Source organism: Cygnus olor, chromosome 23, assembly GCF_009769625.2.
Source record: "Cygnus olor isolate bCygOlo1 chromosome 23, bCygOlo1.pri.v2, whole genome shotgun sequence".
In the NCBI taxonomy this organism is placed as follows: Eukaryota; Metazoa; Chordata; class Aves; order Anseriformes; family Anatidae; genus Cygnus; species Cygnus olor.
In genome coordinates this window covers 4691806-4719760 of record NC_049191.1, presented here as the reverse complement: position 1 = coordinate 4719760, position 27955 = coordinate 4691806, and the positions used below count along the sequence as shown (strand labels likewise).

General features: G+C 50.9%; 1 protein-coding gene across 1 annotated transcript; it reads right to left on the bottom strand.

The window, feature by feature from the left end:
- LOC121058813 (CCN family member 2-like) lies at window positions 1-22859 on the bottom strand. The gene is made up of 8 exons (XM_040534827.1): window positions 22746-22859; window positions 19082-19278; window positions 13379-13446; window positions 11280-11447; window positions 6053-6266; window positions 2262-2513; window positions 1358-1566; window positions 1-1157 (listed from the first exon to the last, which is right to left on the bottom strand). Exons 4-8 carry the CDS (start codon window positions 11343-11345, stop codon window positions 846-848), a joined length of 1053 nt encoding a protein of 350 aa, XP_040390761.1. The 5' UTR covers window positions 11346-11447; window positions 13379-13446; window positions 19082-19278; window positions 22746-22859; the 3' UTR covers window positions 1-845.
- Window positions 22860-27955: the final 5096 nt, after the last annotated feature.

Sequence of the window (27955 nt, the reverse complement as noted above, 5' to 3'; positions counted from 1 at the left end):
GCCGCGAGCCACACCGGGGCTCCTGCAAGGACACTGCACAGCTCACTGCTCCCTTCTGCCTCTTTGCTGTCATCCTCACGGGCACATGAGGCTAAAAGGAATTGAATAGGAAAAAAAAAAGAGCCTGGAGCTGCCTGTAGGACAAGCCACCCAGTGGAGGATCCGGCCTCTCCGGGAGCAAACTGGTCTGGAACAAAGCTGCCGGTGGGAAAGCAGGTGGCAGGGGGAAAGGTGGGCAGAGGGATGGGGGAGAGATGTTGCCAACTTGTTGGGTCCAATTAGCCAAAAATAAATGAAAGGCTCAGCAGGAGCTCAGCAGGGGGCCAGGACCACTTTCCTCACCAAGACGCTTCGCATCCGCACCCACCAGAGCCCCGCTCTGCTGGAAAAGAGGCTGCAGAGCCCTGCGCTAGCTCAGGCCTCCCGGACTTCCCCCGTCTCATTCTCTGGGTTTGCCACGGTTTTGGCAGGCCAGCGGCCACGGGGAACTGTACCCAGCGTGCTCTCAGCTGGAGACAGGCTGGAGCCATGCGGCTTTGATCCGCTCTCCCGTCTCGTCTATGGGAACATGGATCAAGTTTGCAGCTCGAGCCTGTTTCCAGTTCCCTCGCTGACCTTTGGGCAACCACGGGCTGCAGGTCAGCAGCCTGGGACAGGAGGGGCTGTTCCCCCAGGCACCTTGGCTTGTCAGCACGGCCACCGGGACCACTGGTGGCGAACGGCGCTGCCGTGAAGAGCACAGCCCCTCACAGAGGGGGAAGAGGCTGCGATGTCCCGGGACACAGCCACAAAAGCAATGCAGAGCCCCCCTGACACCTCGGCCCGTGGATCTGGCACGCAGGGGGCTACTGCCGCTCCGTCTTGACGTGGTCTCCGATCATCCTCCGGTGGTACGTGGCCAGGAAGATGTCGTTGTCTCGGGGGCAGTCGTAGTGGCAGGAGCACATCTTGATGAACATCATCTTCCTCTGGAAGAAGTCCCCCTCGGGGCAGCGGAACTCCACCTCCACGGTGCTGGTGACGTACGGGGTGCAGCAGCGGCCGTCCGTGCAGCTGCCGCAGAACTTGGGCCGGTAGGAACGGGTGCTGGTGCAGCCCGAAAACTCGAAGTGGAGGCTCTGGCGTGGCTTCGGGGTCCGCACGCACTTCTTCCCCTTCTAGGGAGAGAGAGCAGCAACAAATGGGCTAACAGGAATGTAACCAAATGCCCACCTAGCCCTGTGCACTGTCTGTCTCTGGGCAGGAAGGCACAGAGACGGTGGAGCAAACCCCAGAAGAGAGGCTTATGCCTTACGAGCAGCTAACCAGGTGGTCCCTGGCACTCCCGGTGTCGTGTCCCCACTCCCCGAGCCGGTACCTTGGTCTTCTCCGTGGGGAAGTCGCAGGGCCGGACCATGCAGAGCCGGGTCTCCTTCTCCAGGCGGCACTGGGGGTTGTTGTTGGTGACCCGCGCAGAGATGCCCATGCCGCAGCTCTTGGAGCAGGCGCTCCACTCGGTGGTCTGCACCAAGCAGTTCTCCTGCACATTGTTCAGCTCCGGCTTGCGTGCTGGATCCTCCCTGAAAACTGAGCCAAGAGGAAAAGACACAAGGCAAGGTTCAGGGCTTGGGACAAAGCGTGGCACACAGCCGGGCAGACGACCGTGGCTGCTCCCAGCTTGGTCCAGCTCTTCAGGGACAGTAGCAAAGGTGAGCAGCTGGCACTGACCCACCCCACGAGGCGCTCAGCTCTTGGCAGAAGGAGCACAGAGGCGAGCACAGGGACAGCTCCTGCCACAGTCTGATGGCAGCCAGTTCTGCTGCAGTATCAGGGGGCGTGTGAGCCTCCACTCAGTGCCGTTAAGGCCTCAGCAGCTCTGGAGTTCAACGCGTTGTGCCCACAACACAGCCACGCACCCAGAAGGCTGCACCTCCGTCCCTCAGCCTGGAACAGATGAAGCTAACTGGGAACGCAGCTGGGGTGGGCAGTGTCCAGGGAGGTTGGTTCAATCCTGCCATCTTACAGCTCCTCTGAGGCCTGACTTTCCCTCTGCTGCTCTAGGTGCTGCAAGACACTCAGGCCAGGGTGCTACAGGAGCCACGCGTCCCCAGCAGATGCCTGGCAGCTCTAGAGGACGATGAGTAGGAGACTGCTCGCTTTGTGCCAGGGGATGAGCTGTCACCAGCTCAAGTGACGCAAGACGTGAGTGAAGGCAGCTCAGCTCTGCCTCTATCCCCCAGCAAACCGCTCCTGCCCGTCACAGCAGCCCCCCCATCTCTCACCTGCCATGGCTGTTTCGAAGCGGTTTTCCTCGCTGCCCTCCTCGCAGATCCACTCCTCGCAGCATTTGTTGCGAAACTTCACCCGCCGCGGGTTGGGGCACTCGGGGGACGGCAGCCGCAGGTCGTCAGAGCACAGGGGGATGCAACCGATGGCCCCGTCCATGCAGATGCACTGCAGCTTGCAGGTGGGCTGGAAGCTCTCCCCGTTGTGGTAGATCTTGCCCAGCAGGTCACACGTCGCACCCTCGTGAGCTGGAGGAAGAGGAAGAGGAGAAGCTGAGCTGATGGTAGGGGCTGGCAGCACGGCCTCTGCCTCGGGGGCTAAGGGGCTGCTGGCGATGGGCAAGCCCCACGTGCAGACCCTCCCCGACTCTGCGATCCCAGGGCTGGCTGCAGCACAAGTTGGCACGTTGAGTATTTGGCTCCCTGACCCCAGGATGTTACTGACGTTGATTTGTGGAAGTGGCTCCAGCCGCGCCAGACCTCCCAAAACGCTCCACCAGACCCTCTGCCCCACTTGGATGAGCCACCAAGTGACGCTTTCTCTTCACAGCCCTCCACGTCGAGTCAGAGGTCTTCCCGTGGGGCTCAGAGTGCCCAGCCCGTGGCATTGTGCAAGATGCGTTCCTCGAGGCACAGGAGCCAGCAGCTCTGCTCCTAGTTGTCTTAAGAGGCCAAAAGGCTACGGGCTTCTCCTAAGAGCAGCTCTCCCACAGATCTAAAGGTGACCTACAAAACACCACACTGAGTTTATGACCTTTTGCACTCCTCTGATGGTCTTCCTTCCTGCCACAATTTTTCTCTTTCTCTCAGTTCACTCTGATCTCTAGACCTCTCCCTGCCAGCCCTCCTCTGAGTTTTTCACTCCTTCCCAATAAAACTTAAATGAGCAAAAAGGGGAATCACGACAATATCGTACACACAGGAGCAATCCTCAGTCTGCAGGTGTGAACAACGCTCACGAGTTCTTACATTTGTATTAGCCCAAAGTTTTCCTGTAGAAGTTTTCCAGCAGAAAATTCTGATTTGATTAAAAGCTTTGCAAGCACAGACCAATTTTGTGAATGTTTTCAATGAGAAACAACTGAAGCATTTCAACTTGATACCAAAGATTTCCTTTATGCTCTTACAATAGCTCATGTCTAAACCAAAATACTCATTGGACAGTATCCACCGTGGGAAACGTTTTCCTTGGGTAATTATTTTAGATACTATAAATATCAAGATGAAACATTTTGGTATAACCAAATTAGAAAGTTCTGGCACAGCCAAACAAGTATTCCAAATAATTCACGGAAAGTGTTGGTATTTTTTAATTTTTTTTTTTTTTTGTCTTCAGTCTGAAGCGAAATGTTGAAATCTCAGAAGTTGTTCACAGGACAGAAATCCTGCTTTTGGACAGTCAGCTGCCGCTTTCTGCGATTCTGATCCCTAAAAAAAAAAAATCCATGCAAACATTTATTGGGAAGTAACTAAAATGAAGGATTCTTGGCGGCTTGAGGAGGCTTACCAGGAAACCTGATCTATTTTCCCCTTAGTCCTGCTTGCCCGTGGAACAGAACGTTGTCTCCGACCAAGTGTTTGGCCCAAAAAATGAGCCTCTTTCCATCCCTCCTCGTCCTCGAGGGGACACAAATCCTCCTGGTTTGCTACTGCCTCGTTTCTCACCAGCGCTGGATCTCAACTCGCAGCTCTTTTCAGTGCCATTGGTATAAAAATACTCCTGTGCTCTTACTGAGAAGTTTCAACCCCTTCACTTTTTCCATCAGAGTGGAAGCCGTCCACTTTCCCTCTGCGGGGCCATTCAGACTTATTTTTAAACCCTCTCTCACTTGTTTAGCCCGAGCCCTCTCCCTCCCCGAGGAGCCGCTGACGCCGCTCCCTCCCCACCCAACGCGTGGCAGTCTGCTCGGGGACTTCATGATGTTTTCAAAACCCAATCATTTCGTCATGCCTCTTCCTACCCTACGGCGACCTCGCCTTCCCGTTGACCCGACGCAATAAGGCACCAAAAGGGATGGCAGCAGTGGACAGAGGGGGCTCTTTGCTATTTACCAGCTCCATTTGGCACCACTGGCACCCAACCCACGAGCTTTCCCCATGCTATTTTAACACCTCTCTGCTCCTCCTGCTCCCCCTGTATCTTCCTATTTGGATTCCTCTAAGCCCTCTTTTCTCTACTCACACAACCCGATCCTACCATTCATTGCATTTATCACTTCAGCTTCACCTGCCTTCACTGCCTCCAGAATTCCCCATCTTCCAAGAAAGCAGCGTGGACGTTACAAAAACATTGCCCAAGGACATGTCCCAAATCCTCGGTCCAATTTAGGGAGATGTCCTGCTCTGTATTCACCTGGGGTTTTCGCCATGAAGACTTTAAATTCTCATTTAGAGGCAGGAAAGACCGTTGTGACCTTCAAGTCTGATTTTCTACAGAGCAGAGAGCTGTGACTCTCACTCTGAGATCTGTGCATCAAGCCCGTACCTCACAGTGAATAGGAAGCATTTTTTTCTTCTTTTTTCTTTTCTTTTTTTTTCTTTTTTTAAGAAAAACATCCAGTCTTCATGCAAAGTCTTTGAGATGGGGCCTTCTCCACACCCGAGTAAATCATCCCAATGATTCAGCTACCTTTCCTACTGCAAAGGCACACTTCATTTCCAGCCTTAATTAGGCAGTTTACACCCACTGGGTATTATCAGACCTACGTTGGCCTTACTGAGCTTCAGTCATCAGCTCTTAGGTGCACCAATGCCTACAGAAAGCACAAGGAAGCTCACATGGCTTCTAAAGATCACAATAACTGGGGAAAGAAATGAAGTATAACTTACCGAAACATCCCAAAAAGAAGGAGAAAACACCTTCTACAAGTTATAGTCATTAATTAGGCTAAAAAGAAACAATTGTATGTGATCCTGGCATTGCAAGACAGTGTGGTTCCCCCAGAACTCCCAACTGCCCTGCCTCAGGTCAGAGTCTGAGCACTTCCACAGAAGCCATGTGCAGTGGCTGAACACTTCCCGAAGCGTTCACACCGACCTTCCTGCCCTCAGGTCTTCCTGACTATTTTGAAAAGCTTGAATTAAAAAAAAAATAGTCAGCACCTGGCAGAGACAGGCAGGTAAATCTTGGTTTTAACAACGAACAGGAGACGGACAGAATACATTTTTTCCTTCTATACCAAAATACATTTCTGCATGCTTTAAAAATAGCTACTGAACGACCAGAGCAACAATTCTTTCCATGCTGGGAAGAGGCACCAGGATTAACCTGGGGAGAACAGGTCTGTGTTTGTGTTTACCTGGCTCGGTGACTCTCAGGTTCCACGTGCACGCCGTTTTACAAATGACCTGTTCACCTATTTCCACCCAGGTGCTAAAGCCAGAAATGCGTTACGCCTCTTGCACGTAAGCGGTCGAGTGCAAAATGCCAGTCTCCAGCGCAAGGCAGTGAGATTTTGGGTGAGGTTTTACAAGCAGCAGCACTTTCCAATAAAGGCCCAGCTGGCTGATATTTACCCGCAGGCACTACAGGGTTAGAGGCTTTCCCATAATGTCCCAGGGACAGAGGGGAGCCCCAAGCCCCCAGCCGTGCCTTTGGAAACGGCCTTCGTTGCAGAAGGAAGTAGTTTGGGTGCGTATCGGTGGACTCGCAGGACTGGCACAGGTCTCACAACGTGACGCTGGCTGAATCCCCAAGCGCTGTGGGAAATTCTGAGCGCCAGGGGCTTTCTGGGGGGGCTGCAGGGGCCACAGGAAAACTGCACAACAACAGAACAAACATCTCTCACCTAAGCAGATCCCGCTGCCTCTGTGGATTTTGGAGAAGTCGCAGTAGAGTCCCTTGTGATGATCACAGGGCTTCTGAAGGGAACAGAGCTCGCCAAGCTGCCTGGCACACACCTTGCAGCAACCGCAGGCATCCAACACGTGGCTGGTGCCAGCAGGGCACTGCAGAGGCTGCGAGGGACACTGGCATGGGTACGTGCAGGCCTGCGGTTCTACCTGGAGGGCAGACAAGCCACGGAGAGAGTGAGTCTCCCACAAACCAGCCAGGCAGAGAAATGCAAAACACGAAGCTGCTCCGAGCACGGCCACCCCCTCGCCTCCGCAGCCCCCGGCAGCAGGGAGGGCAGATCGGCTTCGCCGGGGTGCCCCAGGGTGCAGCCAGCACATGCAGCTCCCGAGGGTGCACGAGGCCAGTCTTTTCCTCATCCCTAACTCACCTGGAGCTCAAGGAAAAGGAGCCTCTGGGGAGCAGGGCCAGAACAAACGAGGCAAGCGGTAGCTTGGAGTCCCACGCGCAGCTCAGCCCCCCGCTGCCTTGGAAGCAATAAAAGAGTAAGCACGAGCAGCGAGCAATTCTTACACGGCCCTGCTCAGGAAAAGACATCAAAGCGCTCTGCAGTAGCATCATTAGATCCAGCCCAAAGATGAGAAAAGCGAGGCATGGAGAGAAAAGCCTTGCCCAAAGTCTACCAGCAGGGCTGAAAACTGAATGAAACACCCCTGAGTCCCATTTTGCCCCCTGGATCCTGCGCTGTCTTCGGTATTCCCAGAAGAGTGCTCTCCCCTCCCCTTTGCAGGGAGCACACTCAAGCAACCCTCCTTGGGACCCTGGGCCCTGGCGGCTGCCCTGCTTGGAGCATTTCCCAAGGGCTGCCCACCTGCTGGAGCCCGCCCGTGGCTTTTGGGCCACTCCAGACACTGAACAGAGACGCGGCTGTGGCTGGAGGAGGGCTGCCTTCTGCAGAAATCCCAGGGGCTCTCCAGTGCCTCACTCTGGGGCCTCCTTGTCCTGAATCAGCTCGCAGTGCATGCACCAGGCTCAGCTCTGCGTGTCCCCAGATTTGGGCAAGATCTAAAACCACAGCTGTGAAAGATGCATAGCATACGGTCTCTGGGATCCTCTTACACCTCCTCGGAAAAATCCGGGCACTGACCCTGGTCCCCTGTTCAGCTTCTGCCCGCTACAGCTCCCCAGGTAGTTTCAGAGGGATGTGAGGGCACCAACCCGCAGCGCTGCCCTGGGGAGCTGCCGCAGGGCTGGTACAACCCTTGTGTGCAGATGGCAGCTGACACCTGCGAGACATTTTGGGGTCCTGCATCGCTGCGAGCTCCTGCACGACGCATGCATCTGCGCTCAGAGCTGCAAACAGGGTGGGTGGAGAGGAAGGAGCCCAACAGGACCGAGACATCCAGCCAGGAAGGGGCTGCAGCCACTGGGGAGGACGGACACCTGGGTCAGAGAGAGCCAGGAGGCAAAACCATCTTGGTACAGCTCTGCTTGCACTTGTTATGCCCTATCCAGCCATTGCCTGCGAAACAGCTTCCTTGGATATTGTGTTTGTCACCAGTAACAGTAGTAAAGCTTTTCCAGCTGTTTGACTGCTGCCCAAAGCAGCTGTTCTGACTTTAGCTCACACGGGGCAGGAGATGCCAACTGCTTTACACTTCTGCAACAATCGCCACAGTGTGGCATAGGAAAGGGATCAGCCTAAATCTCCGCTCACAAGACCTCCCAGAGCCTTACCCTGCTCAGAGGGAACCAGCATAATTCTCCCTGAAAACTCCTGGTGCAAAGTATTTTGGAACTAAGCCTCTCCTGCCTGCAGCCCAGCTGTTCTCAGACTGCGGTCCTCGGACCACTCGCTGCGAGCTGGCATGTCATCTGGAGCCCTCCCCAGCTGCTGAAGTGCATTAAAAGACGCTAAAAATACAGAACTGCTTTCCTACTGTTCTTCATGTATGCGGCTGCCGGAGCTGCCAAGAGGACGTGTTATTTAACCATGAATGAGCGGGTGGGGGGCACATGAGATCATAAGAGAGGCAAAGCATTCCTAACACGGGGCCTATATTAAGATGCAATTCATGCACTGAAAAAAAACAACAACAAGCATTTTCCAGCGCGATGTCAGCCACAGGCCATATAAAGAAGCACTCTCAAAATATCTCTCCTACTGAAAGCCAAACCAAAACAACCTCTTTCAGGACAACAAAGAATCCAATGGGATTAAACCCAACCAAGTTTTCTTTCTCGCCTTCATTAATCATTGTTGGTGCTGTTTATTTCCTCTGAGAAGTAACCCAAAGAAACCAGCCCACCTGGCTTTACCTTCTGTGTGCAATCAGCTCCGCTTCCTCCTTGCATTACGGCTGCTCTCAGCACAAGGACATCTGGGTTCAGGCCCCCCAATGGATCAGAGACCTGCTGGCTGACTGCACCCCTGTTTCTTCTGTGCCTCATTTCCCCCACCCGGGCACAAAAGCGCAGCTTAACAGGCCCATTTTGGCCACATTTGCAGGGTTTTTTTTCACCATTTAGAGATTTTCCTATCAGTCAGCTCAGCTGGGCCTGTTTTCCTCACCCCATCCACCTGGCCTCAGGGTGTGTTGGGACTCCTGTTTGCTTGTTTTATTGCTGAGCAAAGTCAGCTCACGCTATTTATAACTCCTGCTCCTCTCACAGGCCCAGGAGAGCAGAGAATGAGCTGAAATCTTTTTTGGCTCATGCGCTCCCGACTGCGAGCACTGAATAACTGGCTGGCGAGGGGAACTCCTCGAGCTGGGAACATCTGGTAGAAAGTCAACGTTGAACCAACTTCCTAGAGTTCTCCATTACTTAATTTGCTTTCACAGCAATTTCAAGGAGCTTAAATGATGGATTATATTGCATTTCCACGGAGCACTCTCCAGCCTGTATTATTTTCAAGGGCTGCTTCTAGGAGTTGTTTCAGTACTGCGTGGAAACCACCCAAACGCTCCCAAAGAACTGCAAGTGCTCACATTCAGGCTCTGCTACCAACCCAAACACAAAGACCAACATCTCATGGAATCGTGGAACCTTTCAGGTTGGAAAAGACCTCCAGGATCATCAAGTCCAACTGTTAACCTAGCACCTGGGTGCGGAGGGATTCCACCTAAAGACCTGACATTTCATTCCCCTCTGCTGATGGGTCTGTCCCTAAAACTACACTCTTTTACCACCACTAACTTCAGACTCACAACAGCCTCGATCTTGTTTCTGTTAACATATTTCAGGGGACTTGAAGAGCAGTGGAACCAGGATGACAGACCAAGGCTATGGAGTTAGGGCTAAAGCCCAGAATACTGACTCCCGCTGCTCCCGGCTTTGCTGGCAGCTCTCGTGTTGATCTCAAACACCACGTGTGAACCCGCCACTCACGGGACCCTGAGCGATGGTCACGCCCCAGTGGGAATAAACTCATCCTGGCCAGAGAAATCCCGTGTCTGTGCTCCACGTGTTCCCACCACTCCTCCCGGGTCCTGTCCGCTCAGCTGAGTCAGAACGAGCTTCCTGCCTGCCCTGCGGGCTGAACCCAGCTACCTGGGGGGAAAAGAGGTGAGAACGTGCCTCCTGCTTCACATTCACCTAAAACCTCTCCCCTACACCCTGGTGAAGGTGTGAGTTGGGGGACAAGAGCCCACACCGCTGCAGCAGTTCAGTGGCACTGCCAGGGATGGCTTCTCATTCCTCTTCTATGTCCGTACGAGCCCAGGGAACCAGCTCAGAGGGCGAAACCAAAAAGCATTTATAAAATGCATTTGGGCTCACGACTGCCTTCAAAGGGCTGGGAAGCGGCGTTCTGAAGCTGAGCTGGCTGCTTGAAAAGCGCCTTGGGAGCCAGGGGTTAATGCTGCGAGGTAGAAGTAATGCAATAAACACATAATTGGTTCTCTTTCATACTCCAAGCCTGGTATAGAACTAGCAGTCAAAACACAGCTATTCACATACTGCAAACACCCAATTATCAGGGATAACACCTGCCTTCCCTGTACCACAGGGCTCGAGGCACCTTCCCAGGTTGCGGCAGCGCCCCATGCACAGCCCCTTCCCAGGGGTGAGAACCACGACCCTGGTTTTGCAGGCAGAGAGCAGAGGCACAGAGACTTCCCCAGGCTGAGCCAAACCTAACTGCTGGCACCCTGGTTCTGCTCTCACCTCTGAGCACCCCGAGAGGCAGATCCAGGAGGAAGAGCTCTCGTTCCCTCGTTCTGTCCACTGAACATCACTCTCAGAGCTTGGAATAGAAGAAAGCCGAAAGCCCCATTTCCAAGGTTTAGGGCAAGTGACAGCATCCCTGATCAGCGATGAAGTGACACAGCCACGCGATTCACTGCTGGTGTTTATATGGCTGGCACGATGCTGCCAGCGCAAGAAACAAGATGACGACCCCAAACAGCAGAAATTACCCTCAGATCTCAGCTGTGCCAGGTGCCCAGGACACCTTTCCCGGAAGGACAGGGGCTGGCACGTTGCTGAGCGCTGCCAGGAGCAATCAGAGCTTATCAGCCAGACGTTATTGCAGCTATCAGCACAACCAGCCTGGCAAAGCAGTGGCTCTGCCTGTGAACCTGACTTCTTCCCCAATCCGAAAGGCCCTTACTGCAATTTAGATCTCATGGTAATGAGGACATTAATGACTGCGGCAATGTTCCTGCTATTATTGGTGCTGTAGCAGCACACAAAAGTCGTAAGCAGAATCAGCTGCTCTGTGCAAGCACTTTTACACAAAAAACAGATACAAGCCCTGCCCTGGAGAGGCTGCAGTCTAATTTCCTCCTCGGATCACTGTTTTCAGGGACAAATGGGTAGATTCAGTGGCAGCTGGGGGAGGATGATGATGGTAAGAAACTGGGATGAGGCTACTCCTTGCAGTGCTGTAAACCCAGCGATCTCACCTCTCTCTGTCCAATCCTTCCCTCTCGTAAACCAAGGCTGGCTTCTAGCTCCCAGGAGTGAAGTGAAACAAAACCCATCCACATTTGCCAGGAGCTCAGAGATCCCGAGATGCCGGGCGTTACGCACGGCGCAGCCCCGAGCGCGATGAGTTACGCCGCGCGTTTGCACTGCCCTGCTACCAGCCACGCTCCGGGAAACCTCCGGAGGCAGGTGGCAGCTGCGGAGGGGTACTCAGCCTGAAGCGCTCGCATGCATCAAAGCAAGAAGCTGCAATGCCCAGAGAGCAAACGGAGCGGCTGCAGGGCAATACGTACCCAGCCAGGTGCGAGGAGGAGGAGAAGGAACAGGGTCCAGGTCACCGTCCCCACGCTGCCGGACATCCCGAGTCAAGGGGAGGGAGGGGATTCGGGCTGCCGGGATTCGGGCTGCCGGCTGACTCGCTCACTCTCACTCCCTTCTCCTTCGGAGTTTCTCGTCTCTCTCTGGAGAAAGTTGCACATCAGCTTCTCTTTAAATAGCCTCCTGGAGGGGGCGTGCCCTGCACTTGAGTGACAATCTGGAAAGCAACCCGAAATGGGTGCAACAAAAAATGTCCAAATTCCAGGGAACACGAGCAGATTCCTGTGGCCCTGGCAGTTACGGGGCTGCTGGCGGAGCCTGCAGATCGGTTACTTTCCGCATGGGTAAATCACATCCCAGTAAAAGCAGGATTATTATTTTTTAATTTATCCCTCTAACTCCAAAAGTATGAAGCCTGGGACAGCTTTCTTGAGCTCCCCCCCTACTTACATCCATTCTTTTTTGGCTGCAAGAGCTGGGAACTTGAATAAGGACAGCTTTATGGCTCGCATTTCTTTTTTCCGCTTTGAACAGGAGTGAGAGATGGAAAGTTCAGCACTGTTAGCAGCAAGTAGGTACCACATCTGACTGCGCATCACCAGTGCTTGCTGCCACCAGCTCCAAGAAATGAAAGCTTCATGACTATGAAGACAGATGTCTGGACTCCTGCAATGAGGAGCAGTTTGTTTTACGAGGCAATGAAAAGCTACAGGGTGAAGGTTGTTGATAAAGGACAGCAGCTCCCTGTAGCACTTTATTTGTGCCTCAGGATTGATACGGGATAGCACACGGTCTTATCTCAGGGCATGATCTTTTCTGTTTGCCGCTGAAATATAGAACCTGGCTTCTGCACCACCTGCACAAAAAGACCTTTAGAATATGAAAGAGCTGCTTTGTGTACTAAATAGTTGGTTTGTTTATTCTCAAATAGCAAGCACAACGCTGCCATGAAAAGACGAGGAGAATGAGTGCAGCAGAGGGCACTCTTAGTCCTCGCTGGCCTGGGATGGGACAGAGCAGGTTGGGTACCGGACAGTGGTCCTCTGCACTGCGCACGGAGTAGCCTTAGAAGATGGAGTCGTGCCTTTGGCTCGGGGACCTTCCCAGGGTAGAAGTGATGCCAGAACTGCGTATTACCTTACTTTGGGCCAACATAAAGCAGAGGGCAGGAGCATACATAGAATGTGCTGTGCCATAGGGTCCCTACCACATCCAAGCAGAGTGTGCTGGGAAGTAGGACAGAAGACAAAGAAAACTATAGGGAGTGTGTAGCAGGTCCTATACATTCAGCCTCCTTCTTTCCCCCCCTCCAAGTATAAAGCATGTTAGCTGGCAGTCGAGCCCTGCATTTTATTCCAGTCCCTTTAGGTCTCTGTGCAAATCATCTCAGCTTCCCCACTCCCTATGCTGCTGTTCGTCCACTGCTGAAATCAGACAACTCTGACTCTTAATTAATTAACACTTGGAAAGCTCCTGGGGATTTGGGGCTGGAAAGCATTAGCACGGTGCAAAACACCTCAGATGCACCTCCTTTTCCTCTTCTGTAAGAAGAGGGATTTCACAATCACCTCCCTAACAGCTACCTCTCATGTCACAACTAAAGATTCTGTCTGCACGCAGGAGATTTAATGTCCTTGGGGTGCAGGAATGTCCAGTGCCCTAGAGCAGCTCGGAGCTGAAGGCTGTCTAGCTGGATATACATTCCTTCCCTTTTTGGAAGGCTTGGCACCTTAAACTATGTTGCCGCCTAAAATTAGCTGCTCACATTTTGCAAGATGTTCTCCCACAGCTCATAAATAAGACAGGGATAAAGTGCTACACACCTCTGTTCTCATCTCACACGGCAAGAACATAAACCACAGCCGAATTCCAAACCATACTGGGCACTTGAAAGCGTCATATTTGAGTATTTTTGAAAGGACAGTGCTTAATGCATAGATCGATTCATGTATTGCTCCTTGCCCAAGAGCAACAGTTTCACCTTGAGCTGGGATTTTCCAAATTCTGCTTTTGGTGTAAATCTGCTGCATGACCTCAAATGAACTGTTCAAGCAAAACCATAATACTCACTCACCTGTCAGGAGCTTTGCGGAGAATACTCAGCTCTGGACCAGCAATACAACAGCAGATTAAGTTTCCAACCTACAACAAAAATAAAGAATAATTAAATTATAAAACGCCCTTACCAGGCCACTCATCATCATCCACCTGACTGCTTTCACTTTCCCAGGACAGTAACATCAGCAAAGAGTCCTGAGCTGCAACCCTGCTCCGCCTTCAAGCCACCTTAGCTCTGCCTTTGCCAGCCTGCTGTGCCCGTCCCTGCTCAGAGACGAGCGGCTGGACGCCCGTGGACCTTTAGAGAGTTACAGAACCAACACCTTGCCCCAGGCTCTTCACTGCAAAGCACCAGGCGCTGTGCCAGAACCCTCCAAATGAGGATTTCTGGGGATGGAAAAGCCCACGATGCCTCTCAGAGCCCAGACCAAGTCTAACACAAAGGCACCTTTTTACTATAAACTGAAAAAAAGGTCAGGGAGCAGCAGGGCACGGACAATGTTAGCTGGAGATCGCTGGGAGCATCCTGTGCTCATGGCCCAATCCTTTCTTAGGGCACTGGGACAACCCAAGCTCACCCTGGTGCTAGCAGCTGAGCTGCTCACCCCAGCGAGGATGTCACCTGCCAGGAGCCAAAAGAAGAACACGAGGGCTGAGTGACTCCAAATGATCAAAGGGAGAAAAAACCCAAGCTAACACCAATTTACAGCTCTTCTTTTTGCATGAGCTGTTTCAGGTGAAGGGATGAAGATGTCAACCCTGCTTAAAATCTCCCCCGAGCAAAGAATACTGGGTGTTTAATTCACCTTGTTACGTTCTGGGCTCACTCACCCTGCCCAGCCAGTGGCTCTCCTGAATTCACGGTAATTAAAGAAGGCGACATTTAGATAATTGCTAAACATCACATAAGCTTAAAGAATAAAAATAAGGCAAACACACAGGGTTTTTTTGGCTCTGATCTCTCTCAGTGGCACTCTCCCTGCGGAAACCAAAATTAAAAAACAGAGCAAGCAGCATGGTAAAGGGCATGGTGCTCACTCAGTCCGCCAGGACTGTCCCCTGCCTCCCAGCCCTTCAGTCACCCATGGGACACGCTGGTGGCTCTCAGGACTGCTCCTTCCAGGACGGTTCCTGTTCACATGGCTGGCCGGTCTGAGCAAAAGCCACTGATGGAGTGGATCAGAGGTAATCACTCTGACCCCCTGGCTGCGGTGGTCTCTTCCAGAACTGCCTTGCAGTTCAAGTTCAGTGCTAATTCAGCCCCAGCCTAGACAGATGTCTGGGATCAGATTCGTGCCACCTAATCCTTCAGCACTTAATTAAGGCATCTACAAGAGAAGCCTAATCTCTCTAGGCTCTCGTTATAATCAGTGGAGGAAGACCAAAGCTCCTGAGCTGCCTTCTGATGGCTCCATCCAGCTCCTTTGCTCCATATGCATCAACTGTACCACGATGTTAGTGTGAATTGTCATGAGAAAGCAGCACACGAAGGCAGCATCACAGCTCAGGAAAGGCTAAATGCTGCAGCACATCCGACTCCAGCCTGGGTGGGAAAGGTTACCCTGCCCTGAGGATGGAAAGGGCAGGAAAAGCCTTCCCTCCCCGCTTCAGCACAGCCTTGGGATGAGATCCCAACCGCACAGACAACACCCTGTGGCTTCTGCAGACCTAGGATTCCCCTCTCAGCCTCCCTCACCAGATCCTACGGCCCGAGGGCATGCTGTTGTGCCCATCTTCTATGGGAGCCGAGCACAGCACAAATTTTGTCCCCGGCTGCAGAGTTCACTGATGAAGTCTCTGGTTATTTTAGTGCTGGGAGGAACACTCCTTTTATTTGAGGATTTACTGTGAAATCAAAGCCTATCGAGGGTCACAAAACTTGGGATGGGTGGAGTGCCTCTCAATGCCCTTATAAAGGAAGAAAATATATAATGCCTCTTGGCATCACAAGTTTGGAAAGAGACAGTGCTTAGGTACAGAGCTTGCCAGACAAAAAGTACCCCCAGAGCCTGATCACAGCGGGAGGCAAAGAGCCACTTCTGCAGCTTACCACGGAGCACAAAACCAAGGGCACCCAGGGGGGCTACCAGGAACGACACTGAACCCCATCGATCGATGCATAACACCATTACCCAGACCATACTGCTCACCTGCTTCAGAACAGGTGAAGAGTAAGAAAGTCACCACCTCTAAGGACGTAACTGCAACGAGAAGTCATCCCAGAGCAGCGTACCACAGCATTGAGCTCTTAGAAAGAAAAGAAAAGCAGGCCTTGGGTTTGAATCGGAGCACTTGACATTCCTCTCCCTCCCTTTTGCCCTGTTTCTGTTCTTGTGAGAAATCTGGCCTTTCGCCCCGAGCCAGGACACAGCCAGCTGGGAGGCTCTCAGGCCAGCAAGGACCACCACAGCTAGCTGACCCGACTTCTTGCATAACTCAGGCAGGAGGATTTCACCCAAATAATGCAAATAATGATCAAGATCCTGCAACAAGGGCTCCTCTGCCCAGCTTGTGTGCTCTGCCTCCCGGCCGGCTGCAACCTCCTGTAAACATGGCAAAAAAAACACCTTCCCAAACATTACCATATTTTATTTTCCTTGAAGGATCCTGGCTACAGAAGGGGTGAAGCTTTTGATAGCTACAGCTGTGAGCAGAGAACATCTCCCTTCATCCAGGAGGGCAGAAGTTTGTGCACAGCCAGGCCCTGGACTAGAGCCCCTGGTAGGACAGGCAGCCCTGCTGCAGCCTCGCTGCCTAACCTGGGCACGCTGCTCCAGCCCCGGCTGTGGCTGCAGCCCCACACCCGGAGGCAGTGTGGGCACCAGGACACGCTCAGCACCACGGTGTGCTCATGCAGGCAGTGCCCCAGGGCCCAAAAACCCGGTCAATGGTCTGCCAAGAAAACCAGACCTCACGGGCAATCCAAAGCCAAGGGCAATCTCTCTGTGCCCCCGTTTTGGCAGGGTGCAATAACAACGTCCCTATCACCCGCAGGCGAGCACAGGTCTCCACTGGGTAGCGTAATAACCAGTGATCTTCTGAGACGCCTGCTGCCTGGGAAACTGGGGTACGGTTGTGAATCACAGCCATGGCCAGGAGCGTTTGTGCCCAGGCTTTTGGCTTGCACAGATCCGCAGGAGGAAAAGGCCCCAGGAGGAAAGAGTCAGCTGCACCCACCTGTGAAATAGATGCTTCCTGGGGTTTTTCCACTTCTTAACTTACTGCATGCTTAATTATCCTGAAGGAAAAATGCAGGGAGGGAGGGTATAGTTAAGGCAGACTTGGGTAGGCTCATTTAAGGAGGCCTTTTGATCTAGAGGACTTCTCTGGTGCACACCTCTGACGTACCTGAGAAGCACTCCGTCCTTTATAGGATCTGGTCCTCACTGGACTTCCACGGATGGGGCACAAAAGGACTTGCTCACAATAATAGGACTTATGAAAGAGAGGGTGCTAAAGAGAGGTCTCTCTATTTTTTGGCTACTGCATTAATCACCGGGCCTGCAACTCCCTGACTGTGCAGTGAGCATAGACACTAAGAGCTCTGGCATCACCTAAGCCCCAGGGATCTCTGCCCTGAAAACCCAGGACTCAGCCCCTCAGAGCAGTTCTCCTGAATTGAACGGGTGTCCCCAAACCTCCCCCAGCCGCACACCTCACCCAGCCCGACAGGCAGCCACAGGCCCCTGAGCTCCACCAGGCTGGCAGGGCCTGGAGGGGTGAGCGGCCTGCAGGACCTGTGCCTCCCTCGGCAGGGGTTGGGATTCCAGCCCACACCTTTCCTTTGGAAAAGCTCCAGCCTGTTATAGGGAATCGGTGATCAGTTTAGGTTGGAGGGGATCCTTGGGTTATTTGGTTTCTCTCACAGCTGATCCCAACGCAGAAGAGGGGCAGGCTTCGGAGGCACAGGTCAGTGGGGTCCACAAGTTCAGGCCAGGCAGGGCTCCCCCCAGCCTGTTCCCGCATGGCACAAATGAATCCCAGCACCAAGTCTGATTAGCTTTCTAGCCCTTGGGGCTGTAATTGTGAGCCAGCGTTAACACAAGTCTCGCACCTTGAGAGAGGCAGAGACTTCTCTCAGCTGAAGGGAGTGTTAGCCTTGGAATGCAGACACCTTTCAATTAGCTCTAAGCCAACTATTTCACTGCTAATTACAGAACTTGATCTTCCTCCAAAGATCTGCGGAGCCTGCTGTAAGTTATACGCTGACACAAAAACAATGATGCAAAGTAAGTTGTGAATTGTGGTGTCAGACTTTCACTTACATGTTCTTAATTCTTTACTTTCCCTACAGTCACTCATCTGTGAGGCCGGTCTTTCACAATTGTGTTTTGTTGTGTTTTTTTTCATTTGTTTTCTCAGTAGTAGATTTTTTAGAAATCTCATATCACAAATGTTTAAAAAAGACACGAGTCCAAAGCTCCACGAATAGACTTGTTATAAAAAATGGCATAATTTCACAAAAAATTGGTAAGGAAAGAGGCTGTATTTGCAGCCATCGCTGCCTTCAGACAGCCTGAACTTACACAGGCTGAGGAAGATGATGTTTTTCAGCAGGCTGCAACCTGCACGAGGCATCTAGTGGAACTTTGATGGGAGCAGAGTCAGTGCTGTGCAGTGGTCACCCTCTGCTCTGCCTGTATGTTGCATGATGCCTGCTACTTCTCAGTACAACCTGCCGCTTCTCCCCTCCCCTAGCCCCGTCCCAAACAATTGCTCCCTAGCTCCTCCCCCAGAAACTCGTGTAATGTTAGAATCCCTCTTGGTGTATTTAGAGGTGACAGTTTTATTAGCTAGCAGTGAAACGCTATTAGTTCTGCCTACAAATGCTGCTTTTTTCATACGCTTTTATGTATAGGCACAATGGCATTACTGTTACAAACCTGCTTAAAGCACTTTAAGTTCACAGCCTTTTTATGCAGTATGGCTTTTGCCACAGCCTTTAAAACACTCTGTTGCTGGTAAAACAGCCACTCTGATAGACTACTCAGCGGTTTTACCATTTTACACAAGAGATGCAGCAACAGCCACTTTCAAAACAGTTTTACAAAGCCTCAGTCTGATGTTGTTGTTGCTGTTTTTTTTAAGGAAGTCATCGAAACCAGTAATTTTCATCTCTATAGTTTAAATTGTTTCACCCCCAGAAGCATGATGTCATTCTGGCATCAGAGGTGCACAGAGATGGGTCTGAAAGCAGGCTGTAGGTGAATAATATTCACTTGTTTTTCCAATCTGACCCCTGCAATACAGTCATGAGTCAGGTAAAAGAAAAGCCGTAGCTAGTTCAATTTCTTTGCCAGGCAAATAGCCCCAAATCATCTTTACTCTAATGCCTCTTTATGCAGTCATTTCACAATGTTCTCCCTGGTGCATTAGACTGGAAATTAATGACCTGCCTGGCAGAGATAGGCCAATCTGTTAGGTCAAGAGGCTTTGTTAAAAAACAGTTATTGGGGATTCTAAAATTATTAAAATTTTGAGCCCAAAGTTTCCTGACCTCAAAAAAGGGGGGATAGGAAAAATGAAAACTATGGAGCCTGGCTATGTTTCAGGGAGGTAAGGAAAAAAGACTTTTCCTGCCAGGGCAGCTCTTGGCCACTTGGCACTCAACACCTTCAAAAACCACAGAAATGTTCTCAACTCTGGCATTAACCGTCAGAGCTCTATTTGTCCCTGATGTTCCACGTGGGGAAATAAATAACCGACTGCACAGACTCACCAATGCCATTGCCTTTCTGCTAAAACACTGAAACATGCTGTCCCTGTGCAAGCCCCCTTGACCGGTGAAGTTCCTCCTCTGCTGTGCTCATCTTCCTCCAGAGGAAACAGCAAGGGCCAGGACGCGGCTCGAATGCTAGCAACCCGTTCATTCTGCCCCGAACAAGGAGGGCTGGCAGGGCCATGTGGATCCCTTTCCTAGAACAAAGGAAACAAAATTATTTCCAGCTTTTCAAATTCTTCTCAGAATAATATGTCAGCTTAGTCTGTATTGCTATCCTGTGACCAGAGTTTGGAGAAACAAAAGGAGTAAGACAAATTCCCATGCTTGCATAAGGGCTATTCGCTTTTCCAGAACGCACATGGGGAAGAGCTTGCAAGACTATTTTAAGCCCTAGGTATGTTTCATAGGGATACCACTCAAAGAGGCAAGGGAAGAGCCCAGGCAGTGCTGAGTCAAGAGGGAATCCCAAAGAGCCAGCCTCATGACAAGACTGTAAGACCCTTTTTCATCTTTCACATGAGCTAAAAGAGTTGAAAGGAAGAATGTTGTGGCAGGAAAATCAACCGCAACAAAGGGACCTCAGGAACAGAAGCATGAGGTTAATTTGGTGCTGCACTGATGTAACTGAAGCCAGAAGTTTACCCCTGGCATTCCTGTGACAACCGCAGTGATTATGCTAGTCCCTGGTTTCACCCGAGAATGATTTCAGCTGGCAGGGGGGCTCAAGTAACGTGTTCCCTGCAGGATAAGCTTCTGAAATTATGTACCCAGCACTCGATCCCTGGGCATTTTGAGCGTAACTTTACGGACAGTCATCCCGCAGCTCAAGCGAAGAGTTCTGAAATACAGAAGCACATTTATAGCAGCACTGTTGTGATCGGCAAGGCTTTTACACTCCAGACACAACTGCTCAGTGTAGCTACTGGTTGTGTGCATTCTCGGCAGCAGCAGCTGGTCTTCAACCTGCGACCTGAGGATCCCTGGTAGGAGTGCAGCCACGCAATCCGCAGGCAGACAGCCTAACCCTTACCTGCCAGGGGTCCCGCAGCCGTGGAGCTATGTCAGCACCAGGTTTCAGGGAACTGGTGTTAGACCCGGATCCGTGAGCCCAAGACCAAACCCATTCTCCCTTCGCCATCTTGAGGCCCGAAATGGTGCTTGCTGCACGGCCCCCCACCAGGTTTGGCTGGCTGCTGGTGCAGCTCGTGCCAACATCTGCTCAGCTCTTTCCCACACTCAATCTTATTTTTGCTCTTCCACAGGCTACGGCGAGATTAGCCTTGAGGGGAGACGTGTCAGTGCCTGCAAGCCTGGTCTCATCTGCTGCCATCGCTCGGTGCAGCCTCTCCTCCAAAGCCAGCACTGGGAGGTCATCGCTTGCCTTGGGTTCGAGTGCCAGAAATACCCAACCCAGCAGTGATTTCTGGCTCAAAAGCCGCCACTTCCATAGGAGCCTCCGGGAAGGGGAAGGGATAGGCTTTGCTTAATTGTTTTGTTTTTAAAGTAGCACTCTCTCATCCTATTTTTGTCCCAGGGTTATTTTAATTGGACAGTTCGGAAGCTCTTTGCAGCTTATTCAAAAGGAGGGGGGGAGAGAGCAGACCCTTCAGTGTTACCCCACACAATGACTTATCAGACAAAAGGGAGAGCCCTTGGTCTGTGCCAATAACTCCAAAGTGACATGGGGCACAGCAGGGATGGGAAGGAGATGGTCTGAAAGGGTTTTCTGTCTCCTTGAGCTGCCTCCTGAAGCCGTTGTGCCCTATGAATACCCTTGAGGCAGGTGACTGGCATGGCAGGGAAGCAGCAGTGTGGGACACGCTAAGTGTGCTTGGCACGGGCAGGCTGCTTTGTAGCTGGGAGGCAGAACACAGCAGCACAGGAAAAGGCGCCTTAAAATAATCTTGTCACTAGAGTCTCTCAGATGAGGCCACTAAATGAGGTCAGGGTATGGCAACTCCCATCTTCTTGCTAGGTTGATAGTTTCATTTGGTGGTGGTTGAGCTCTTTTATGAATGTGGGTGTTCCTGTTCGCACATTCCAGCAACATCTCCCATCGGTTCCTGGCAGGATGAAGCTACAAGGGGACAACAGGTCTGGTCCCAATCTCTTCAGCACCACCAACACCTCAGCACGGTCTCTGTACCAGTCAAGCCTCTCCTAAATACAAGATCAGAACCAGGTCCTTTCTGTTTCCCAAGAGAGAGACACATCTGCAGCTGGGGCTCCTGGGCACACCGTTCCATGTACAGCTTTTAAGGACATGGGCTCCTAATTTGGGAGCATCCTGGGTTGTTCTGCCCCAGGTAAGAGCAAAATGGGCAGTGCAAACCTCTGGATTTTGGGTGGCACCTGAAGAGTTGAAGTAAGAACAGTCAGCAACCATCAATCCCCGTGTTTTTTCTCTATCACACTCCCTCCTCAGACGACTAGAGGGACCAGGTACTAGGGACAGTCCCTTTTAACACAGATACTGTAAAATTAAACTGGAAGAAGCATATTTGTGTCATGCAGGCTGATAAGCTGTAACAACTCTTCCTCGGTATCATATGTTTGCCCTTTTCTCAGGGAAGGATGCAAAAGGCACTGGACAACCACAGCCCTTGCAGCAGCCTCTGTGCTGCAGCCCCTGCAACTGCTCCGAAAAAGAGCATCCTGCTGGGGGCTGCGGCAGGTCCAGCCACAAATCTCCCCCTGCTTTGTGCAGATCCAGCAACACCTCCTAGGCCAGCAGCTAGCACGGCCGCAGCCCGTGCTGGAGCCAGGCTTCAGTGGGAAAGTCCTACTGATATGTTCCTAGTGGGACTTGGGCCTTTCCCAGGCCATGGGATGGAGGGCAAAAGCATTTCTCCTGTCCTGTCCTCTTCTTTCCTACGCAGAATGGAGAAGCAGCCAGGAGCTGACCCTGCTCTGCCAGCCCCAGCTACGTGGAACAGTGCTGAGATTACGTGTGAGATATGAGCGAAGGGGAGGGAGGGTAGGGGCTCCACAGCAGCTGTATTCTTCTTCCACATCCTTTACAGGAAGATATTCATAAATATCATGGGTTACGGCTGGGCCCAGAGTTCATGCTGAGTTTAATGGACTGTGCTAAGCAAGCAGTGTGCGTGTGAATGTACATGTGTATTTCTTTTCTGTTGGTAGAGGGAAGCTGTGCTGGGTTCTCCGTACCTCGCTGACAGCTCCCGAGTCAGGGAGCTCTGCGGCTCAGCTTAGGTTAAGTCGGCATTGCAAGATAGTGCTGGTGTATTTATGGAGGGGAAGCAAGGCAAAACTGTTCAGTATAGGTGACCGTGGAGTTTATTTATGAGAGCTATGGGAACCTCGGACCTGGAGAGAGCTAGCAAAGACTGACCAGAGGTGGGCCCTGGGAGGAGCTACACCAGTTTCCACCAGTTGAGGATCTCTCTTCAATTCCCCTAAGGCTTTTGGCACTCGAGCTGATAGGGAGCTTGTGGAAATTATCCTAAGCATCTGTCTGCATCTTTAGACCCCTGCCTACCTTCGCTTCAGCACTGGATCTCAGTTTCTTCTAGCAGCTGGGGCTGTTTTGATCAAGGTTGTGGCCTGACTGAGGGCTCAGAGCCAGCAGAGAAGCTGCTCTCTGCATCCCCAGAGCTCAAAGCCCTCCTCTGTTGGAGCATCCTGCTCCTCCCCATACCTGCAGCACCTCGCTGGAACCACCGTGCCCGTGGCAGGATGACTCCCGGTTACACAGCCCCACGAACTGTCCCGCTGCAGTCCCCATGGCGTCCATCAACACGCTCCCTCCTTCTTTGTTTACAAACTAGAAAAACCCAAATTCTTGCGTTACTGAGAATTTCCGCTCAGCTGCGGGTCACATTTTAAGATTCCTCTGTTTTTCTTTCCAAGTAACAAATGTTTGTTTTGCTGAAGAAAAGGGAATGATTCTGTTCCACTCAAATGGGTGTAAATCAGAAGCAATTCCATTGAATCCAAGGGGTCAGGAGCAGGGAAAACCCAGAATGGGAATGTATCCTGCCCATGTCTACGAGCATATGAAGGCCAGACTTCTTAATTCCTTTACTCCCCAATGCTTTTGTTCTCTTCCCACCCTTACCCCGTCTCCCTGTTAGAAAGAATGTCATGACTGGGATTCAAAGAGCAGTTATCACTAGATGTTTGTTTTCTGTTTGTTTTTTTGTTTTGTTTTGTTCTGTTTTTTTTTGTTTTTTTTTTTTTGTTTTTAATAAATATATGATCTCCAGATGCTAAAGAACCAAGTAGGTTTCAGATGATCGCCTCTGCTCCCATTTACACAGCTATAAATCCTGAGTCACTCCACTTACTTCACCAGACTAATGCCAGATGCAAGCGGAGGAACTAAGATCAGCATCCAACCCCAAGTTACTAAAAGCAAACTGACCAATTACATTTCTTAGAGAAAGACTTTTACGATGATTAATGACAGGCAAACAAAGGAACGAGGAGCCTTGGGACGCATTTCTCTAAGTCACAGCAATTTTCACTTAAGCAACTGGGACATTTTTTAAAGCCCAGAACAAGAGAGGCAAAACTATTTAATGTGCTCAACTGACCTAGTTTATTTTTTTTTTCATTTTAAGAAGATACATGCTTACTGGGAACATGAATGAAAAGGTCTCGTTCACAACTTTGCCTTGACATCGCCTGAACTGAACAGTCATCTGGGTTTAAGTCAACATGACTCAGGCATGAGGCAAAAAGAATGGTTCCCACAGCCCCGGATCAGGAATCGGTGCCCCTGAATACAACTGTTGCTGCTCTCACTGGTGCCAGGAGTTCAGGCAGAGTCAAAGGAGCTTCTTCTATACTTATGCAGCTACTGCTGAAACCTGAATCAGATGTAATTTTGAGATCCACCCGATAACAAAGCTCTTGCTCTCCTGGATCTGGTTATGTACAATTAGGTGCAACTGCATTTAGCTTATTTTCAGTGGGCCAGGTTTACCACTGGTTGGAATCTGGGAGATGGAAAGCACTTAATGGGAAAAAGTCCTGGAATTAAGGCCTGGTGGTCCTGGTGATCCTGGATGGCTGAGAAGCAGAGACTTCTACACAAAATGTTCACATTTGCACACTTGTCCAGCTCCTCAGGACTTCAAGATAGACTGTAACATCACCTGCACATTTTTTCTGACCAATTCAGGTTTGACATATGGTTAAGTCTCCTGTTTATGTCACTTCTGAAGCGAATCCTGGACATTTGTGTTGTGTTGATATAAATTTACGGACAAAGTTATTTGATTCTTCAAACTCTTCCCAGATCCTGTTTACAAATTCTTTTATGCTTTAGCTCAGATGCGTCAGCATGAGCCAGGACACCTTTCATTGTTCTGGTGGTGCAAAGCAGCCATAAGCCCAGTTTAGTCAGCCAGTTAAAGTGGATTTACTGGTGCTTTGGACCTGAAGCTGCTCAGACAGCCAGAGGATATCGGTGAATACTGTCTGCATGTGGCACATTTCAGATGGCCCCTTACAAAAAGCGCATACTTTCCTAAGAGAGATGTTTGTGACACTTTATGCTCTCTTCCTTCCGTAAACATAGTGCACTTTATTGAAAACAGCTGGATTTGCACCGGTGTCAAAGAGATTATGGTCTGTGCCAGTTTTGTTCTGACAGTTACAGGTGTCGAAGATGGTCAGTAAAGGGCTTTTCCTTTGAAGGTGCAAAATGGATGTGGCAAGAAAGCTGAGTTTTAGACACACACACAACCTCTTATATTGGAGCGTCTGGGCATGTTAAAATCTTTTTCACATGGCTTAGTGTTTACTGGTGTCAGAGGTGGACAGCCTCAGAGCAGCTGTTTGGCTCATTAGCTCTCAGACATGGAGAATGTTTGTCCTGGGAACAGTATTTATAACCTTCCGAGGCAAACGAGAGCCAAGATATTTCAAAACGCGGGTTGCACTGGAGTGATATCTCTCCTCCCCAGCACCCCACCAGAAAAGCTTCTAACCAGTCACTGGGACAACCAGGACAGCAGGGGATCTAGCAGAAAAAAAAGCATATTCTAGGTTTTGTAGGCCAGTTGTGGTTTTGGTTAATGTAAATAAAGAATAACTTGCTTGAATCGACAGATCTGTGGTGTAACATGACCACAGCAGGTAAGGAGATAATCAGGTCCTATTTCTCCTTTCTGAGAGGAAGGTTTGTGTTGTGCGATAACCAGAAAGGACTGTTTGCTGATGCGCTTCTGCATGAATAGAGTTTACAAGGCACAGGTGAGGCTTTCTAGAGTGCTTAAGAACTGCAGGAGCCTATTTGGACTACTGAAGTCATTCAGATCTGATCAATAAAAACTTGTGTGAGAAGTCGGAGAAGAAAAGGATTTTCTGCAGAATCAGTCACTTTCCTACAGTTCCCTTGTCAACTTCAAGGTTCAGGTATTTAGAAAAGCAGCAGCTATTTGACCTTCCACTCCCAAGGTGCCTAGCTCCCACTGCACTAACCCCACGTTTCTGATCAACGGATTTCTGTGACCAGCACTACCCAGCTAAAGGGAGCTGCCAGGCTTTCCAAAAAACCATGGAATGGCCATATCCAAGCTCTCAATGCACTGTCCAAAAGCAGTATGTGCCCCCCTTTTCACAGATGAGAGAGAAACAACTGTTTTCAGGGTGACACAGTAAGCAGCAGTGAAGACAAGGTTTGACCCAAATCCTACATCCTCACTAGCAGCCAGTGATTCAGGGTATTCTCGACCTTGTGATGCATGATTCTGTTGATGCTAGACAAGCAGCTTGTGAAGAATCACTCAACCACTGACTTCCACGCTGAGCAGGAAGACTCCAAGCATCCTTCCACATGTGCTGGTACCAAGCAGAAGACCTCAGAAGACAGCACCATGCCATGGTAAAACTGGCACAGTCATTGTCAGGAGGTAATTCCCACCGCATACTCCTAGCTTGATTTCCAATCACGCAAAACGGTCCTGTCTTTTCACCTTAGCCCCACATGCTCTCCTTTTGGTGCTTCTTGGCGTGTTTACCACTCATGGGACTTTTTATCTCAATTATAACTTCTCAGCATTAGCAGGAATGGGATCAGATGGGAACAATCTGCTACTGCTTCATTTGGAGGGATGTGAGTTGCAGCGAGTCTGAGACTAGAAGGCATGATAAATGATAAAGTAGACAGATTATAAGCTCCTGTGAGGGAGGCTGGAAAAGCATCAAGAAGGAATAAAAAATGAAGCAAAAGAGAAAAGCCTGTTTTGAGAAAGGTGCTGGTGCCAGCTTGTTGTGTTTCTGAGGCCCATATGTGCAGCTGTGTATTTTTATAGCAGCACCTGTTCACGATGCATCCTTCTTTGTGGACGCCCCTCTGTAAGAAATTTCCACTAACACACCGATTCACATCTGCTTTCTCTCTCACCTCTCACACAAAAGGTTTTGCTGTGTCCCTGGGACGCCCCCGACCCATAAAACATCATTTCAGACAATGGTTAGAAGTCCTTGTCACCGACCAGGCTGCTACGTGGTGTTCAGGTGTAACGGGACTGATGTGGTTATTGCACACAGACCCAGGGGGAAACACAAATCACCCAGTAGCAGAGCCAAAAAACTGAACTCACAGTGCTGCAAAAAGAGGGAAAAGCATTTCATGGAAGAGAGTCCAAGCGTGTTCCAGTCTAATCTCTCATCGTACCCAGCCGGCCTCTTTTTCTCCTTGCTTCATTTCTCATTTTCACTGGTGGCAAAACAATCTGCCTTGTAACCAGCTAGCCTTTCAGCTGGACTTCTCAGCCCCTTCTCCTCTTTTGAGCCACGTGTAAATGGTATGCTAGTATTGAACATTTACCAATTGTGCACACGGTGCCTTCCAGCCACAAAGCACCTTGCGAAGTTTAAAAGTTTGGCCACAACCCCCCCGGGGAAGCAGCTTTCTATCACTGACCTCAGAGTGCAACAGGAGGAACCACAGAGGAAAGAGGCAACTTGCTCGGGGCCACACAGCAAGTGTCCGAGCGAGCCAAGAGCGAAGGCAGCTCTGCTCGCTCCCTGCTCAGAGCCTGAACCAGCCAGTGCTTTTTCATCAGCCCTGACAAGACAGATATTCCAGTGATTTCAGCGAACAAAGAGGGCCCTCTCTGCGTTGCCATACGCTGCCATGTGTTTCCCTGCTGTCAATGATTATTATCCATGGGATTCCCAACAAGGACCTACAGTCACTGGCAACATCTGCTGCAGGGTTTCTCAAGAGGCTGAGGACGGGCTGTTTTTAGCCTTTGTTTATTTGGACAAGCTCAGTGCTTGCCAGAAGTGCTCCCCCCGCTGCACGCGTGTACACACACACACACACACACACACACACTCACACACACCCCTTCGAGCAGGGGACCCTCCATCCCACACAGGCTGCTTTGTAGGGCCCGGCTCTGCAGGAGGCCGTTCCTCCCTTTTCCCTGGAGCCAGCTGCTAAAAGCAATGCTGAGATCAGACAAAAGATTTCACTGATCAGTCAGGCTGGGGAACACAGGGATTGTTGTCCAGAGTCAGAGCAGTGGCCTGATAAACCCAGCATCCTGCTTCTGGCACCAACCACCCGTCCTCGATGCGTTAGAGGAATGCGATTTCCCGGTCCACAGATGCATCTAGCCAGCCATGCAAAGCCTGCCGTGGTAGATGGATAAAGGTTTCCTTTATAAAGCCACCAAAACAGGATAAGACTGAGCTCCTGCTGTCCAGTTTGTCCCACAGGTCCCAAATATTGGTTTCAGACAGAGCCAAGGGGATGTGCTCAGAGTTCATCTGCTCCTGAACTTCTACGTGGGCCAAAGAGGGCAAAGATGTTGTGGGATACTGGAGAAGCCCCAGCGCTAGGATCTGCACTGCACAGGAGGTGGGTGTTCGGCATAGGCACTGCAA

Coding starts and splice junctions, on each gene's coding strand:
- LOC121058813 (XM_040534827.1), bottom strand. CDS start 11,345: ATGTCCGGCAGCGTGGGGACGGTGACCTGGACCCTGTTCCTTCTCCTC. Junction 6,267..11,279: donor TCCTCCTCGCACCTGGCTGG/GTACGTATTGCC, acceptor TCTGCCCTCCAG/GTAGAACCGCAGGCCTGCAC. Junction 2,514..6,052: donor AGGCAGCGGGATCTGCTTAG/GTGAGAGATGTT, acceptor CTCTTCCTCCAG/CTCACGAGGGTGCGACGTGT.